This window comes from Rhinoderma darwinii, chromosome 10 (assembly GCF_050947455.1).
Source record: "Rhinoderma darwinii isolate aRhiDar2 chromosome 10, aRhiDar2.hap1, whole genome shotgun sequence".
NCBI lineage: Eukaryota > Metazoa > Chordata > Amphibia > Anura > Rhinodermatidae > Rhinoderma > Rhinoderma darwinii.
In genome coordinates, this window is record NC_134696.1 from 57,749,601 (window position 1) to 57,766,133 (window position 16,533).

At 43.9% G+C, this 16,533-nt stretch overlaps 1 protein-coding gene across 1 annotated transcript in view; it reads left to right on the forward strand.

Annotated features, from left to right (window-relative positions):
* The window catches only part of ODAD1 (outer dynein arm docking complex subunit 1), a 131,439-nt gene that overhangs the window by 22,816 nt on the left and 92,090 nt on the right, over positions 1-16,533 (forward strand). The window contains exons 6-7 of the mRNA XM_075838864.1: positions 1,826-1,939; positions 2,103-2,170. Coding sequence (XP_075694979.1) covers positions 1,826-1,939; positions 2,103-2,170 — 182 coding nt within the window. The remainder of the gene's footprint in view (positions 1-1,825; positions 1,940-2,102; positions 2,171-16,533) is intronic.

Here is a 16,533-nt window from a genome sequence, read left to right on the forward strand (position 1 = left end):
TCAGCTATATATAAATAATACGACCACTCTTGATTGTGTAGTAAAACATGTGTAGTAAACCAAAGACCAATATTACCACCATACAGTGACAATATAGAGGTAGATACCAGTCCTACACAGGCGCTCTGCAGACCATGTAAGTTGAAGGGGTTTTCCCATGCACAGGATATGCCATAAATGTCTGATAGATGCGGGTACCAGTTCTGAGTCCCGCACCTACGTATATCGAGAACTAGCCTCAGAATCCAGGCGGAGACTAAGGGTGCTCCATTCTATTCACTAGGAGTTACGAAAACAGCAGAGCAAGCACTACTTGGCTGTTTCTGTAACAACCATACAACAGAATGGAGAGAGTCGCGTGCCTGCGACCCTCTCACCCCTACTCTCCGCCAAGATTCTGCGACCAGTTCTTGATATATGTGCGGGTTTCCGAGCTGGAACACGTATCTATTAGACATTTTTGGAATTTCCAGTGGAAATGCCATAAATGTCTAAGATGGGAAAACTCCTTTAATACTGTACAGTAAAATCCAGTGATGGCCACATACATCTTTGGCTTCTCGCTTTTCTAGCATCCTCCCCACCTATTCACCACCCGCTACTAAAACTCGCCATTTATACTCCTCCAGATGGAAATAAAGCCCCTTCTTGGTGCCACACGCTATAATAGTACACCCCCTTTAGGCCTCACAAAGTAATAGTGCCTCTTTGTACTCCCTACAAAGAAATGCATCCGCTTGTGCTCCCTCACAGTAGCAATGTTCCCCTTTTTGCTCCATACAGTAGTTAGGACCCCTTTGTGCCCCATATAGTAGTTATGTCCCATTTGTGCCCCCATTTAGTTAGGTCCCCTTTGGGGCCCCCATATAATAGTTAGGTTCCCTTTGTGACCACATGTAGTAGTTAGGCCCTCTGTGTGCCCCCATATAGTAGTTAGGCCCATTTTGTGCCCCCTATAGCAGTTAGGTCCCCCAAGTGCGCCCCATATAGTAGTTAGGCAACCTTTGTGCACAACTATAGTAGTTTGGCTCAATATGTGCCCTCCATTATAGTAGTTAGGCCTCCTTTGTGCCCCCCTTTGTGTTGTTATATAGTATTTTGTGCCATCGATATTCTTGTTAAGCTCCCTTTGTGCTGCCGATTTATATTTAGGCCCCCTATGCCCCCCCATAAAATTTGGCTACCTATTGCGGCAACCCCCCCCCCCCCCCCCAGTTTGAGCAGAGCTTGGTGCCTGCAAATCCCCCCTCCCAGTTTGAGCAGATCGCCTACTTCTGCCTACCCATTGTTCCGGCCCTGATAGACATAGATTTAAAAGATAACTTGCTGGCTAACTGTAGCCACTACTAGTATAAGTTTAGGAGCTAACTGCATATATTGAACGCAATGATAAGACAGTATGCAGTAAGCTCCTAAGCCTCCCCTAGTGGCAACTGCAGGTAGCCAGCAAGTTATCGTTTAAATGTATGTCTATGTATTGGATTTGGAGCTCTGTATCATAACAAAAACAAAGCCAAGACCACTATAGAGATATATTCAGCAATTAATCAGCACTGAATCTTGGACCTAAAAAAAATATGTAATGATAAATCCCTGTATCTTGTTTGTCAAAAATCATACCCTAGCGGCCCTCTTATCCAGTTGAAAAACACAACATGTCTCAGGTCCTAGCATCTCTTTAAGAGAGACTTGGAGGAAAAAAAATGTTTTGCCCTAGCTGCAGTCAAGTCTGAATCTTCATGCTTTAGTGGACTTTGTCATATGACTATAGATATTATATTATTGACTATATTGATGACCATGATTTTTTCTTTCTGATAATTAGGCTTTGACCAAATTTAATCTGCAACTGTCAAAAAATTCCAAGATGAGGGAAGAGATTGATATACTGAGAATTGAACGGTCTCGTTTTGATCAACTGTATAAAAGACTTGAAAAGGTGAGCACAAAAACTAAACAAGGTAAAAGCTACAGTCTTATCCTATTTTCTTCAAAGCAGCCAGTCCTACATAAATTGGCAATTGACAGTATTAGGATAATACATAAGAAAATAGATTAGGCTTGTGCTGTGTAACACTTATTTTTTGTTTTTTTCTACTAAGGAACTGCTTCAAACACGAAAGGAAATTGGTACTGTGATTGATGAGTCATCTGCAGCTTATGATGCAAGGTACTGTACACAGCGACAAGAAGTTTTAATCTTCTAGCGTTTCTTCTTTGTTTCCTTTGATTTGTCTATAATGTACTATCAAGTACAGGCTTTATACTAAGTGTAGTCTATGGGTACAAAAGAAGCAAATGTTCTCGCACTGGTATCCTCACGATATATCAGGTATAAAACTTCACATTTATTGTGCATTCTTTAAAACTCCACAGCATTTACTGATAGCAGATCAGGCCTTAGCTTACGCGGTTCAGACATGCGTCCTTAGTCATAGCTTGCACCTTTATGAAGGCCAATTCCTAAAAAACCTAATCAAAGCATCATGTCAGGAAATTAGCTGATATTATGTCACTAGCGGGATTACATATATTCTATATTGTTAAAGGGGTTGTCCATTTATAAGAAATTGAAGCCCTATCCTCTGGATAGGCCATCAATATCTCATAGCTGGGGGTCCGACTACCGGCACCCCTGCTGATCAGATGTTTTGAAGAGGGACGCAGCGCTGGTACGAGTGCTGCTTTCCCTTTATTCCCTATCTGCTCGTACTATGAATCGCCGACACTCTTGTAGCAGCGGCTCACAGTATTACAGCCTTCGCCCATTCAAAGCTGTAATAGGGAAAACTGCCGCTACAAATGTGTTGGCGATTCACGGTACGAGCAGTGGCAGGAATGAAGGGAAAGCAGTACTTGCACGCCCCTTCAAAACAGATGATCGGCAGGGGTGCCGGGATTCAGACCCCAACCGATCAGATATTGGTGGCCTATCCTGAAGATAGGCCATCAATTTCTTATGACACATACATACACTACCGTTCAAAAGTGTGGTGTCACCCAGACAATTTTGTGTTTTCCATGAAAACTCACACTTATATTTATCAAATGAGTTGCAAAATGACTAGAAAATATAGTCAAGACATTGACAAGGTTAGAAATAATGATTTTTATTTGAAATAATAATTTTCTCCTTCAAACTTTGCTTTCGTCAAAGAATGCTCCATTTGCAGCAATTACAGCATTGCAGACCTTTGGCATTCTAGCTGTTAATTTGCTGAGGTAATCGGGAGAAATTTCACCCAATGCTTCCAGAAGGCCCTCCCAAAAGTTGGATTGGCTTGATGGACACTTCTTGCGTACCATACGGTCAAGCTGCTCCCACAACCTCTCTTCGGGGTTGAGATCTGGTGACTGCGCTGACCACTCCATTACAGATAGAATACCAGCTGCCTGCTTCTTCCCTAAATAGTTCTTGCATAATTTGGAGGTGTGCTTTGAGTCATTGTCCTGTTGTAGGATGAAATTGGCTCCAATCAAGCGCTGTCCACAGGGTATGGCATGGCGTTGCAAAATGGAGTGATAGCCTTCCTTATTCAAAATCCCTTTTATCTTGTACAAATCTCCCACTTTACCAGCACCAAAGCAACCCCAGACCATCACATTACCTCCACCATGCTTGACAGATGGCGTCAGGCACTCTTCCAGCATCTTTTCAGTTGTTCTGCATCTCACAAATGTTCTTCTGTGTGATCCAAACATCTCAAACTTCGATTCGTCTGTCCATAACACTTTTTTCCAATCTTCCTCTGTCCAATGTCTGTGTGCTTTTGCTTAATCTTTTCCTTTTATTAGCCAGTCTCAGATATGGCTTTTTCTTTGCCACTCTGCCCTGAAGGCCAGCATCCCGGAGTTGCCTCTTCACTGTAGACGTTGACACTGGCGTTTTGCGGGTACTATTTAATGAAGCTGCCAGTTGAGGACCTGTGAGGCGTCTATTTCTCAAACTAGAGACTCTAATGTACTTGTCTTGTTGCTCAGTTGTGCAGCGGGGCCTCCCACTTCTCTTTCTACTGTGGTTAGAGCCTGTGTGTGCTGTCCTCTGAAGGGAGTAGTACACACCGTTGTACGAAATCTTCAGTTTCTTGGCAATTTCTCGCATGGAACAGCCTTTATTTCTAAGAACAAGATTAGACTGTCGAGTTTCACATGAAAGCTCTCTTTTTCTAGCCATTTTGAGAGTTTAATCGAACCCACAAATGTAATGCTCCAGATTCTCAACTAGCTCAAAGGAAGGTCAGTTTTATAGCTCCTCAAAACAGCAAAACTGTTTACAGCGGTGCTAACATAATTGCACAAGGGTTTTCAAGTGTTTTCTAATTATCCATGTAATGACGGGGTGGGGAGACAGACAGGTGAGCCCTAATCTACCCGCCACTCAGTCCCTGCCTACTTGCAACGGCCCGTCCTAGGCGACGGCGTACAACTGGGCGACGGTCCCTACGCTCAATAATTGCATGACAGACAAACAGACAAGGGTACACAGAAGCTAAGGGAAATGGGGCAGTTGCCCACGGCAACACAGTGAGCAACAAGAGTAGTGAATGAGCCGAGTCAAACCAGGAGTGCACGAGGTACAAATCGCAGAGCAGGAGCGTAGTCAGTAAAGCCAGGGTCAAAAATGAAGCAAGGTCAATAATCATAGCAGGAGCAGCGGAGCTAGGAAACAGAAAAGAATCACAGGCAAAGGAGGAGCAGGAAATGCAGGTATAAATAGACAGATGGCGGGAGCTAGCTCCATCTGGCCAGGCTGTGATAGGCTCTCCCACTCCTCAGCCCCCCAGCCTGACTGGTAGAAGATCGTGTCACTCTCTCAGACTTAGGAGCAGGTACAGACTGATTACCCACGGGCGTCGACACAGAAACTGTGTCTGGCAGATCCTTTACAATCCATTAGCCTTCTAACACAGTTAGCAAACACAATGTACCATTAGAACACTGGAGTGATGGTTGCTGGAAATGGGCCTATATACCCCTATGTAGATATTGCATTAAAAACCAGACGTTTGCAGCTAGAATAGTCATTTAGCACATTAACAATGTATAGAGTGTATTTCTGATTAATTTAATGTTATCTTCATTGAAAAAACTGTGCTTTTCTTTCAAAAATAAGGACATTTCTAAGTGACCCTAAACATTTGAACGGTAGTGTATATATAAAAAAACGTGTACATACACATATACACACACATATACATACACGCACACATTTTTTTGGGGGGGCACATATGTATTGGGGCTATTTCCCCTGATGTTTTAAGACCTTAGTGACGCTCCTGGCTGCTAGTGCTGCATTGTTGGGTCACTTAGGAGACCCTGAAAGCTGCGGACCATCGGCCATGATATATATATATATATATATATATATATATATATATAAAAAAAATAAAATATATATATATATATATATATATAAGTTTTATATGCAAACTGGCTCATATGGGGACATGAAAACAACATTGATAATAATATATTAGATCCTGTTTTATATTTAGACCTTTAGGACTTCTGGTGTCCAATATCAACATCCAATATGTTTTCCGTCTGATCCGTTTTCCCTTGTAGTCCCCACCTCTAATAGGTCTCTGTATACCTTCTCAATTACTTGAAAACAAAATTATGTCAAATTCTTATTATGTACTTGAGCAAAATGTCTTGAGGCCATTTATATATTTGTAGCTGGCTTGTTTATTTGTGGCATCAGACATGTGTCTTCTTATTCTTATTTTTAAAGAACCTGATGTGCCACCTAAATATTGTAATATGGTGTTTGTCTTATTGCAGTTGGTGTAATTTCTGATTTTATACTGTTTGTTGGTAAATATAAAAGTTTTAGATTTGTTAGCAAAAATTGCTTTGCATTGCTTTGCATTTATTATGTCCGCTACCATAAAATCCTATATTAGCAAGCCATGTTTTTTGGTCAGTAATGTTTTTTGATGTAATGAACATACTGGAAAATAAGATATAATAATGGTGGTTTTTTAAAACTCATTTAATGCCAGAAGAGACAATAGACCATAAATATTAATCTTGATATAAGATATCTGTATGCAGGCTCGACCTTAGGATAGATGGAACCCCGTGTGAAATTTTCTATCAGCGCCCCACCCATCATAAAAAAAGTGCCCCATAAAAAAGTATAATGCCTCCCCAAAAAAAATTGGATAAACCTTGTGGGGTCCCTCCCATTTTTCATAACCATCCAGATACAACAGAGCGGCAGCAGGCTAGCATTACGAGAGTGGGAACAGCCACGGTTTCTGGCCTTACCGAGCTTAATAATACCAGCCTGCGGCCACCCCAGTGCCCGACCATCACTACAGATGGTCAGGTACTGGATTGCACCCGACTCTTCCCGCTACCACTGGTGGAGGTGGGTACCGGGGTAATAATGGGGGTTAGTGTTAGCCTTTTCACCGGCTAACATTAAGCCCCACCTTAGTAATGGACACTGTCAATCAGCCAGCGCCCATTACTGAGGCAGTTGTAATAAAGTTTAAAAAAATACAAGGACATAGAAAAAATATTTTATTGAAATAAAAAAAAAGCCCCACACAACCCTCATTAACCATTTTATTGAAATGAAAAAAAAACATCATCAAAGTAGTCCTCGAATCTAACGTAATCCAACAACCGAACCTGTAAAAAAATAAACACAAAAAAATAAATTGTAACACATAAAAAAGCAAATCAATTATTATACTTAACTTTCCTAGATAGCCGTAATTTAAAACAGCTGATCCAATAAATATATGTCTTTCTATGTATATATCTATTTGTCTGTCTGTCTGTCTCTCTATCTAGGAGTGTAACCAAGAAGGGCAGGCGGGGGCATGTGCCCTGGGCGCAACTACGATGTAGGGAAGGGGGGGTTGCAGCAGAGCAGCCGTGTCAAAACAGCTGATCACTGCTGATAGGCGATAGGTTGTATCCTGGGCGGCTGCAGGGCACCCATAAGCTGCGATCTGCAGTTTTAATATGGCTGCTCTGCGTTGGTCCCATCCTCTCAGGGAACCCTACTGCTACGGGGGCCCGCGCCGCCCGGCACCTTACATTTATGGGTCGGGCGACACGGGCCCCGTCATGCCCAATGGCGTCGCTAGCACCTGCGGCAGGCCCTGGTGCTAGCAACTGCCACATTCAATTGTATGTACGTCCTCAGGACGCAGATACAATTGAATACTATGGCGGAGCAGCTCCGTGGTGGACTGTGTGGCACCATCTACAGGGGGGACGACGACTGTGTGGCACCATCTACAGGGGGGCTGTGTGGCACCATCAACAAGGACTCTGTGTGGCACCATCTGCAAGGGGGTACTGTGTGGCACCATCTACAGGGGGGACGACGACTGTGTGGCACCATCTACAGGGGGGGCTATGTGGCACCGTCAACAAGGACTCTGTGTGGCACCATCTGCAAGGGGGGACTGTGTGGCACTATCTACAATGGGGGCTGTATGGCACTATCTACAATGGGGGCTGTGTGGCACTATCTACAATGGGGGCTGTGTGGCACCATCTACAATGAGGGCTGTGTGGCACCATCTACAATGGGGGCTGTGGGGCACCATCTACATGGGGGGCTATGTGGCACCATCTGCAAGGGGGGCTGTGTGGCACCATCTACAAGGGAGGGCTGTGTGGCACCGTCTGCAAGGGAGGGCTGCTTGGCATCGACTACAAGGGTGGGGCTGGGTGGCATCACCTACAGTGGGACTGTGTGGCACCATCTGCAGGCGGGCTGTTTGGCATTACCTACAATGGGGACTGTGTGGCGCTATCTACAAGGGGGGCTGTGTGTGGCGCTATCTACAAGGGGGCTGTGTGTTGTCTCTTTAATATATTTTCTTTTAACTTATTTTTATGGTAACTCCCTTGTATAACTATATTGCTTGTAAAATGTACAAATGGTTTTATGGAGTTACATTAAAAAAAGTGCAAAAAAATGACACCTCATTGATTGGTAGAGAAACATGTTGAGGGGGAAGTAAATGTCGGGAAATAAGTTGTGGGGGGCGCTAACTTGAATCTTTGCCCCGGGTGAAGGGGAACCTAGCTGTGCCTCTGTCTAATCCTATCCATAGCTGTAGCGGTCATAGTGCTATAGATATGCTGTCTCCTATATATACATATATATATTTATATATATATATATATATATATATATATATATACACACACACACGCACACACATTTTTTTTGTGGGGGGGACATTTGTATTGGGGCTATTGCCCCTGACATTTTAAGGCCATGGAGACGACTCTGGCTGCTAGTGCTGCATCGTTGTGTCACTTAGGAGACCCAGCGATGCAGCTGAAAGCTGCCGGTCGTCAGCAATGTGAAGAAGTTGGAGGGGGGCCAAGAAGGACTTTTGCATCAGGGCCCATGAGCCTTTAGCTATGCCACTGGCTGGATTCATGTTATTCTTGCTTATATACTTAACAAAGTCTTGAGCCTGTTTCTGTATCCCCTGCCATATGAGTAACAGGTCGTGGATATAACAATTATACCACATGATATGGCGGAGGATTGGGTTGTCATGTAAATATTTGCCAAAGAAGGAGAGAACTTCACCTCCATCAAGGCTCTTTGCCTCTGGAGGTAAAATTCCTGGTCCGAAAAAAAGTAATTGTATCCAAGCAGGAATTCCACCGCCATTACCAAAAATTCCTTTGTACAGATGTAGCCGTCTTTACCTTGACTCTTAACACATTAAATAAACAATGGCTAGATCTCTTATCTTGACTTTTTGAATGACTTTTCAATGGCTTTGGTTGTGTGATATCACATTGCAGCAACTTATCAGAATCAAGTTAAAGATGGCTACATCTGTAGCATTGGAGTGTTTGATATATTTATTCAAAAATAATAATGTATAGAATATATAGCTTGTATGTGTGGTATACTTAGGTATAAGGCTACCGCTTCACAGGGTAATCAATTATCATTTTTGGACTACTTTAAATTTTACAAAGATGAGATAACATGTTTTGTGCCTCTAATATGTCCAGGCAAATGTTTTGCAAGTGGTTAGAGATAGTAATCCATCCACGCTCCAAGTCTTTCTCCAAACGATCCTATTCCGACCACTACTTATCTGAGTGTAGTGGGGATACTTGTGTATTTTGGAAAAGCAGTGGTGTATTGAGGCCACCGGAGACTCCACATATACTGTAGATATTCCATGATTTGTTCTTTTAACGGTCCCATATGAGCTCCCTCATTGAACAGGGCTTTTACCTTTCTTTGAACGTCCAGCGTTGGATCTGAATTCAGATGTCTGTATGTATTGGTGTCCTGTAGCATTTCAATATAATTTTTTTTATTATACAGGCCTGAATTCAATACCACAATCCAACCTCCCTTATTGTACGATCAGATCTGTGTTGTTTTTGATCTCTTCTAATGCCTCCATTTCCAGTGGGCTTAGATTGGATCTGTGTGGTGTTGCATTACCATTGTTTCCCTTTTGATTTAATTAGCTCTTGTTCAATAAACTCCTGAAATTTATGGGGTAAATGTGTGAATTTTTTGTTTCATTTATTTGCTTTTGAGCAGCCTTAATTGTAATATATTATAGTGATCTTGAAAGGACATATCTATATTTTTGTATTGTGAAGTGTTAATTGCTTCTGCCAGGTGTAGGAGGTGGCCAGATGTTCCAGTACTTCTTTGCATTTCTTGTTTGTTTGCCTCTCTGTATGTAGTGGAATCATACATTGTTGGTCTATGTTACCAGCATTACTTGTATGAAGGGAGGTTTAGAGTGGCTGGAATTCCCATAAGCCATTACATTTTCACAAAACATAAATAAGACTTCTTGACAGGGAGCTACGAAGCTAATGTGAATTCCCCCGACAGCCCTACATGTTGTTATCTTATTGCAGTCACTAATGATGGCTATTCTGCTACTAAAAATATACTATTCAAAATTGAAAAGGTCTATCTATTACTACTGTCTTCGGGCTGAAGGTCTTTATTGTATACATCCTATGCACAATACCATATACAGAGGCGTAGCTAGGTTCTCCAGCACCCGGGGCAAAGATTCAGTTTGGCCCCCCCCCCAACTTCTTTCCCGACATCTCCTTCCCCCTCGCCGTGTTTGTTTTCTCTACCAATCGACGTGTCATTTCTTTTTATGTAACGCGAGCATAAAATTATTTGTACATTTCACAAGCAATATGGTTCTATACACAACACCAGAACCAAGCTCGGTGCATATATACAACACCAGCACAAATACAGCTCAATTTAGTGCAACCCCTGCCGTATAGGTTTGTACGGCGTAAAACTACAGCTCCCAGCATGGCCCAAATAATGTTAAGGATATGCTGGGAGATGCCGTTTCACAAAAAATAAATCCTATCATAATCATACCACCCATCATCTCGCTGCAGATCATACAGTGACTACAGTGCTGATTAGAAGCAGAGTGAACATTTACATTAAGTGACTGACCGGTGACGTCTCAGATTCTAGTTATTTTTCTCCATTTGGTCCAGACCTCTATGATGACTTCTCTCGGTCCATTTCTGCAGTTTGTCTTCAGCTTCTCACTTTTCCAACATTTCTGCACCTATAAATAAATATAAAGTTATCATTATACCACACACTAACCCCCTAAATATAATAGCGCCAAACACTGCACCTCTAATTATAATAGCACCATACACCGTGTCCCACACACACACTGTGCCCCCTGTAGATAGTGCCTGCCATAGAGCCCCCTGTAGATAGTGCCTGCCATAGAGCCCCTGTAGATAGTGCCCCCATATAGACCACCCCTGTATATAGTGTCCCACAAATAACTCCCCCTATAGTGCTCTACAGATAGCCCACCCCTGTATATAGCCCCCTGTAGATATAGCCCACCCCTGTATATAGAGCTCTACAGATAGCCCAACCATGTATGTTGCCCCCCTGTAGATATAGCCCACCCCTGTATATAGTGCTCCACAGATAGCCCACCCCTGTATATAGCCCCCCCATGTACATATAGTCCACCCCTGTATATAGTGCTCCACTAGATAGTCCACCCCTGTATATAGTGCTCCACAGATAGCCCACCCCTGTATATACTATATACAAGGGTGGGCTATCTGTGGAGCACTATATACAGGGGTGGACTATATGTACAAGGGGGCTATATACAGGGGTGGGCTTTCTGTGGAGCACTATAGGGGGAGCTATTTGTGGGATACTATATACAGGGGTGGGCTATATCTACAGGGGGACTATATACAGGGGTGGGCTATATCTACAGGGGTACTATATCTACAGGGGGACTATATACAGGGGTGGGCTATCTACAGGGGGATCATATCTACAGGGGGACCATATCTACAGGGGGACCATATCTACAGGGGGACAATATCTACAGAGCTGGGCTATACACAGGGCTGGGATATACACAGGGCTGGGATATACACAGGGCTGGGATATACACAGGGCTGGGATATACACAGGGCTGGGATATACACAGGGGGGCTATATCTACAGGGGTGGGCTATACACAGGGGGGCTATAGCTACAGGGGTGGGCTATATACAGGGATGGGCTATACACAGGGGGGCTATATCTACAGGGGTGGGCTATACATAGGGGGGCTATATACAGGGGTGGGCTATATACAGGGGGAATATATCTACAGGGGGCTATATTTACAGGGCTGGGCTATATCTACAGGGCTGGGCTATATCTACAGGGCTGGGCTATATCTACAGGGCTGGGCTATATATAGGGCGACTATATCTACAGGGGGGGCTATATACTGGGGTGGGCTATCTATGAAGCACCATATACAGGGGTGGGCTATATCTACAGGGGGCTAAATACTATATAGCCCACCCCTGTATATGGTGCTCTATAGACAGCCCACTCCAGTATATAGCACCCCTGTAGATATAGTCCCCCTGTATATAGCACCCCTGTAGATATAGTCCCCATGTATATAGCCCCCCTGTAGATATAGTCCCCCTGTATATAGCCCAGCAGATATAGTCCCCCTGTATATAGCCCCCCTGTAGATATAGTCCCCCTGTATATAGCCCAGCCCTGTAGATATAGTCCCCCTGTATATAGCCCAGCCCTTTAGATATAGTCCCCCTGTATATAGCCCAGCCCCGTAGATAAAGTCCCCCGTGTAGACAAAGTCTCCCCCTCCCCCCCCCGCAGATACAGCCACACTTTTATTGCAATTAAAAAAATAAAAAATGAAAAATTTCAAACTCACCTTATTCCCGCTCCCACGCCGTCCGGCAGCCATGGAGACCTGTTCTCTTCTGCGCAGGTCTCCAGGGGGTTGAACGCAGCGTCTATGAAAGGCGCTGATTGGCTGGGCAGGATGACTTTCCCTGCCAGTCAGTCAGCGCCTTTCATCGACGGAAGCATCACTGGTACAAAAGGTACCAGTCGCTTCATTCGTGGAGAGGCGCTGAATGGCCGGAACTTGCCCGGTCATTCATTGCTTCTAATTGTACCTGTGTCCTTGCGACACAGGTACAATTATAGTGCAGGAGGAGGGGGCGCTGGCGCCCCCCTCTGAACTGCGCCCGGGGCACATGCCCCGCTTGCCCCCCCCCCTAGCTACGCCCCTGCCATATATACCATAGTGACAGACCATGTAGTTGCTATGAGGCTCTTGGAGAATGAGGACAGCCCTGGTTGGTCCCATAGCTTTTGCTACTGAGTGGGGAGAACTTGTGCAGGACTCCCCCTCTGAAGTCGAATTGCATTATTAGCAAACAAGGGAATGGGGATTTAGCACAAGATTTATGTAAAGGGTGTAGCAGGAACAGAGGCGTAGCTAGGTTCTCCAGCACCCGGGGCAAAGATTCAGTTTGGCGCCCCCCCAACCTCTTTCCCGACAGCTCCTTCCCCCTCGCCATGTTTGTTTTCTCTACCAATCAATGATGTGTCATTTCTTTTCCACATTTCTTTTTATGTAACGCGAGCATAAAAACATTTGCACATTCTACAAGCAATATAGTTCTATACACAACACCAGAACCAAGCCCAGTACATAAATACAACATCAGCACAAATACAACTAAATTTAGTGCAACCCCTGCCGTATAGGTATGTACGGCGTAAAACTACAGCTCCCAGTATGGCCCAAAAAATTATAAGGATATGCTGGGAGTTGCTGTTTCACAAAAAATAAATCATATCATAATCATATCGCTGCAGATCATACAGTGACTACAGTGCTGATTAGAGACAGAATAAACATTTACATTAAGTGACTCACCGGTGATGTCTCAGATTCTAGTTCTTTTCCTCCATCCGGTCCAGACCTCTATGATGACTTCTCCCGCTCACAGCCCATTTCTGCAGTTTGCCCCTCACATGTCTTCAGCTTCTCACTTTTCCAACATTTCTACACCTATAAATAAAGATAAAGTTCTCATTATACCACACACTATGCCCCTAAATATAATAGCACCATACATTGCACCTCTAATTATAATAGCACCATACACCGTGTCCCATATACACACACTGTGCCCCCTATAGATAGTGCCTGCCATAGAGCTCCCTGTAGATAGTGCCCCCCATAGATAGTGCCCCCATATAGCCCACCCCTGTATATAGTGTCCCACAAATAGCTCCCCCTATGGTGCTCCACAGATAGCCCACCCCTGTATATAGCCCCCCGGTAGATATAGCCCACCCCTGTATATAGTGCTCCATAGATAGCCCACCCCTGTATATAGCCCCCCTGTAGATATCGCCCACCCCTGTATATGGTGCTCCATAGATAGCCCACCCCTGTATATAGCCCCCTGTAGATATAGCCTTCCCCGTATATGGTGCTCCATAGATAGCCCACCCCAGTATATAGCCTACCTGTAGATAGAGCCCCCCGTAGATAAAGCCCACCTGTAGATAAAGCCCCCGTAGATAAAGCCACCCCCCCCCTGTAGATAAAGCCACACACTTTTTTATTACAATAAAATAAAAAACTATTCAAACTCACCTTAATCCCACGCCGGCCGGCAGGAATGGAGACCTGCTCTCTTCTGCGCAGGTCTCCTGGGGGTTGAACGAAGCGTCTGTGAAAGGCGCTGATTGGCTGGGTAGGATGACTTTCCCTGTCAGTCAGCGTCTTTCATCGACGGAAGCGCAATACCGCTTCACTCGTAGAAAATCGCTGAATGGCCGGGCACGGAACGTACCCGGCCATTCATTGCTTCTAATTGTACCTGTGTCCTATAGACACAGGTACAATTATAGTGCAGGAGGTGGTGGCGCTGGCGCCCCCCTCTAAGTTGTGCCCGGGGCACATGCCCCGCCTGCCCCCCCCCCTAGCTACGCCCCTGCAGGAATAGCAACCAGGCTCTTCTCGCTTGGGTGGCAGTTTCGATCTTTGCATTGGGGCATCTCACTTTTATGTGTGCCACTGCTATGCAGCTACATATGTACTTTTGTAGGAAATAGAAAACCTGCACTCTTGGGTATGGATAGGATAAATCCATTCCAGACCTGATCATTTATTTTGACCACAAGGCAAGAAGCAGAAATTGTGAATAACTCTACTCATCTTTTTTTTGCTTTCCTGTGCCCCTTCGGTGCTGATGTTAATCTGTGCTGCTGGGGGAGGGGTTCTGAGCAAAATCAGTCTTCTCCATCCTCTGACAGCTGACAATTAAGTACCTTCTCACTTCTCCTGCAGACAGACTCTTCTTAGCTATACTGCTATGCTACCATAGAGGCTCTGCTCCTTCCCTGACAAGCAGGGAAGAAAGCTATTTCTATTGGCTGCTCTGCAGTGAACAGTGGATTACTATGCAGAGACCTGGCTATGGGAAGCGTGACTGAGCATGTTTATCCACCAGACTCAGCTCAGTAGGTGGACATGCACATTGCTATACGCTTTGACAACCAGGTGACACCATACTATGTTAGTAAATATCAACTTCTCACTGGATATTTTTTTTTAACAGCATGTAAATGGCAAAGATTGTTAATTTTTATGATCTATACAATAAATATGATATTTATTGGTGGGACAACCCTATTAAAGAGGATCTGTCATCAGACAATGCTGCCCTATATAAGAATAGTATGGGGGGCGATTTGAGCTTTTCTGCTGCATGAGGCGAAAATTTAAATGGCGCATTTCCCCCTTCCTTCCTAGACTAGACCTATACATTTATTTACTGCTTCCTGCTCCAGGTTATTCTTCAACTCCAGGCACCGATGCACAATATCTCATGATGCTGGTTGGCGTCAGGACTAAGCAGCACCTGGAGGTGAAGAAGAACCGGAAGTGAAGAGGTTAAGTGTTCTGTGATGTTGTGACAACAACTCTTGCTGTCCCCAGCACAATACAGATGTAACCGTCTTTACCTTGACTTTTAACGCATTAAATAAACAATGGCTAGATCTCCTATCTTGACTTTTTCAATGACTTTTCAATGGCTTTTGTTGTGTGATATCATGCTGCAGCAAGTTATCAGAATCACGTTAAAGATGGCTACACCCGTACATGTCTTATATTGCTGTACATGTGAAATTTTTCTTGTCCATCAAAATAATCATCGGACGCACAGACCTTCTAACCACAGAGGACACCGGATTAATGTGAACACTGTATAAAAAAAATGAGCCCAGCAAAACAGATAGAATGCAAAACATATTTCTTAGGTTTTGTTCACACTACCATTGTGGGTTCTGCTTATAACAATGCTCTGCCAGATCCATTGCATAACGGATACCACCGCTGCCTGACTGACCCCTTTTGCTAATAATGGAGTCTGTCAGATTTCATTGTGGTTTTCATCATTTTGACAGAAAGACTAGTGCTGCATGCAGCCACAACCGCCTGATTCAAATAGTTTAGCAAATAGAGCACCTGAACCAAGCTCAAAACATGAATACAGGACCAGAACCAAGCTCAGTACATAGATACACTACCAGGATCAAGCTCAGTATATATATATATATATATATATATATATATATATATATATATATACTGCAACAAAACCAAGCTCAGTACATAAAAGCAGCACCAGTACCAAGCACAGTACATAACGTTAGGTCCAGAATTATTTGGACAGTGACACAATTTTCATGATTTGGGCTCTGCATGCCACCACATTGGATTTGAAATAAAACAACTTAGATGCAATTGAAGTGTAGACTTTCAGATTTAATTCAAGGGGCTGAACAGGCCTTTTGGAGTTCACGAGATCACCAGTGCGCTCTTTTTTTCCAACAATGTATCAAACTGTTGATTTAGCCACTCCTAACATTTGTGCTATCTCTCTGATGGATTTCTTCGTTTTTTTTCAGCCTAACGTTGCTTTGTTTCACTTGCATTGAGAGCACCATTGACCTCATGTTGTGGGTTCAAAGCAACAGCTTCCAAATGCAATGCCACACCTGGAATCAACTCCAGACCTTTTACCTGCTGAATTGATGATGGCTTAACGAGGGAATAGCACATGCAGCCCATTAAATAACTTTTGAGATAATTGTCCAATTACCTTTCGTCCCTGGAAAAAGAGGCAGCTACATAT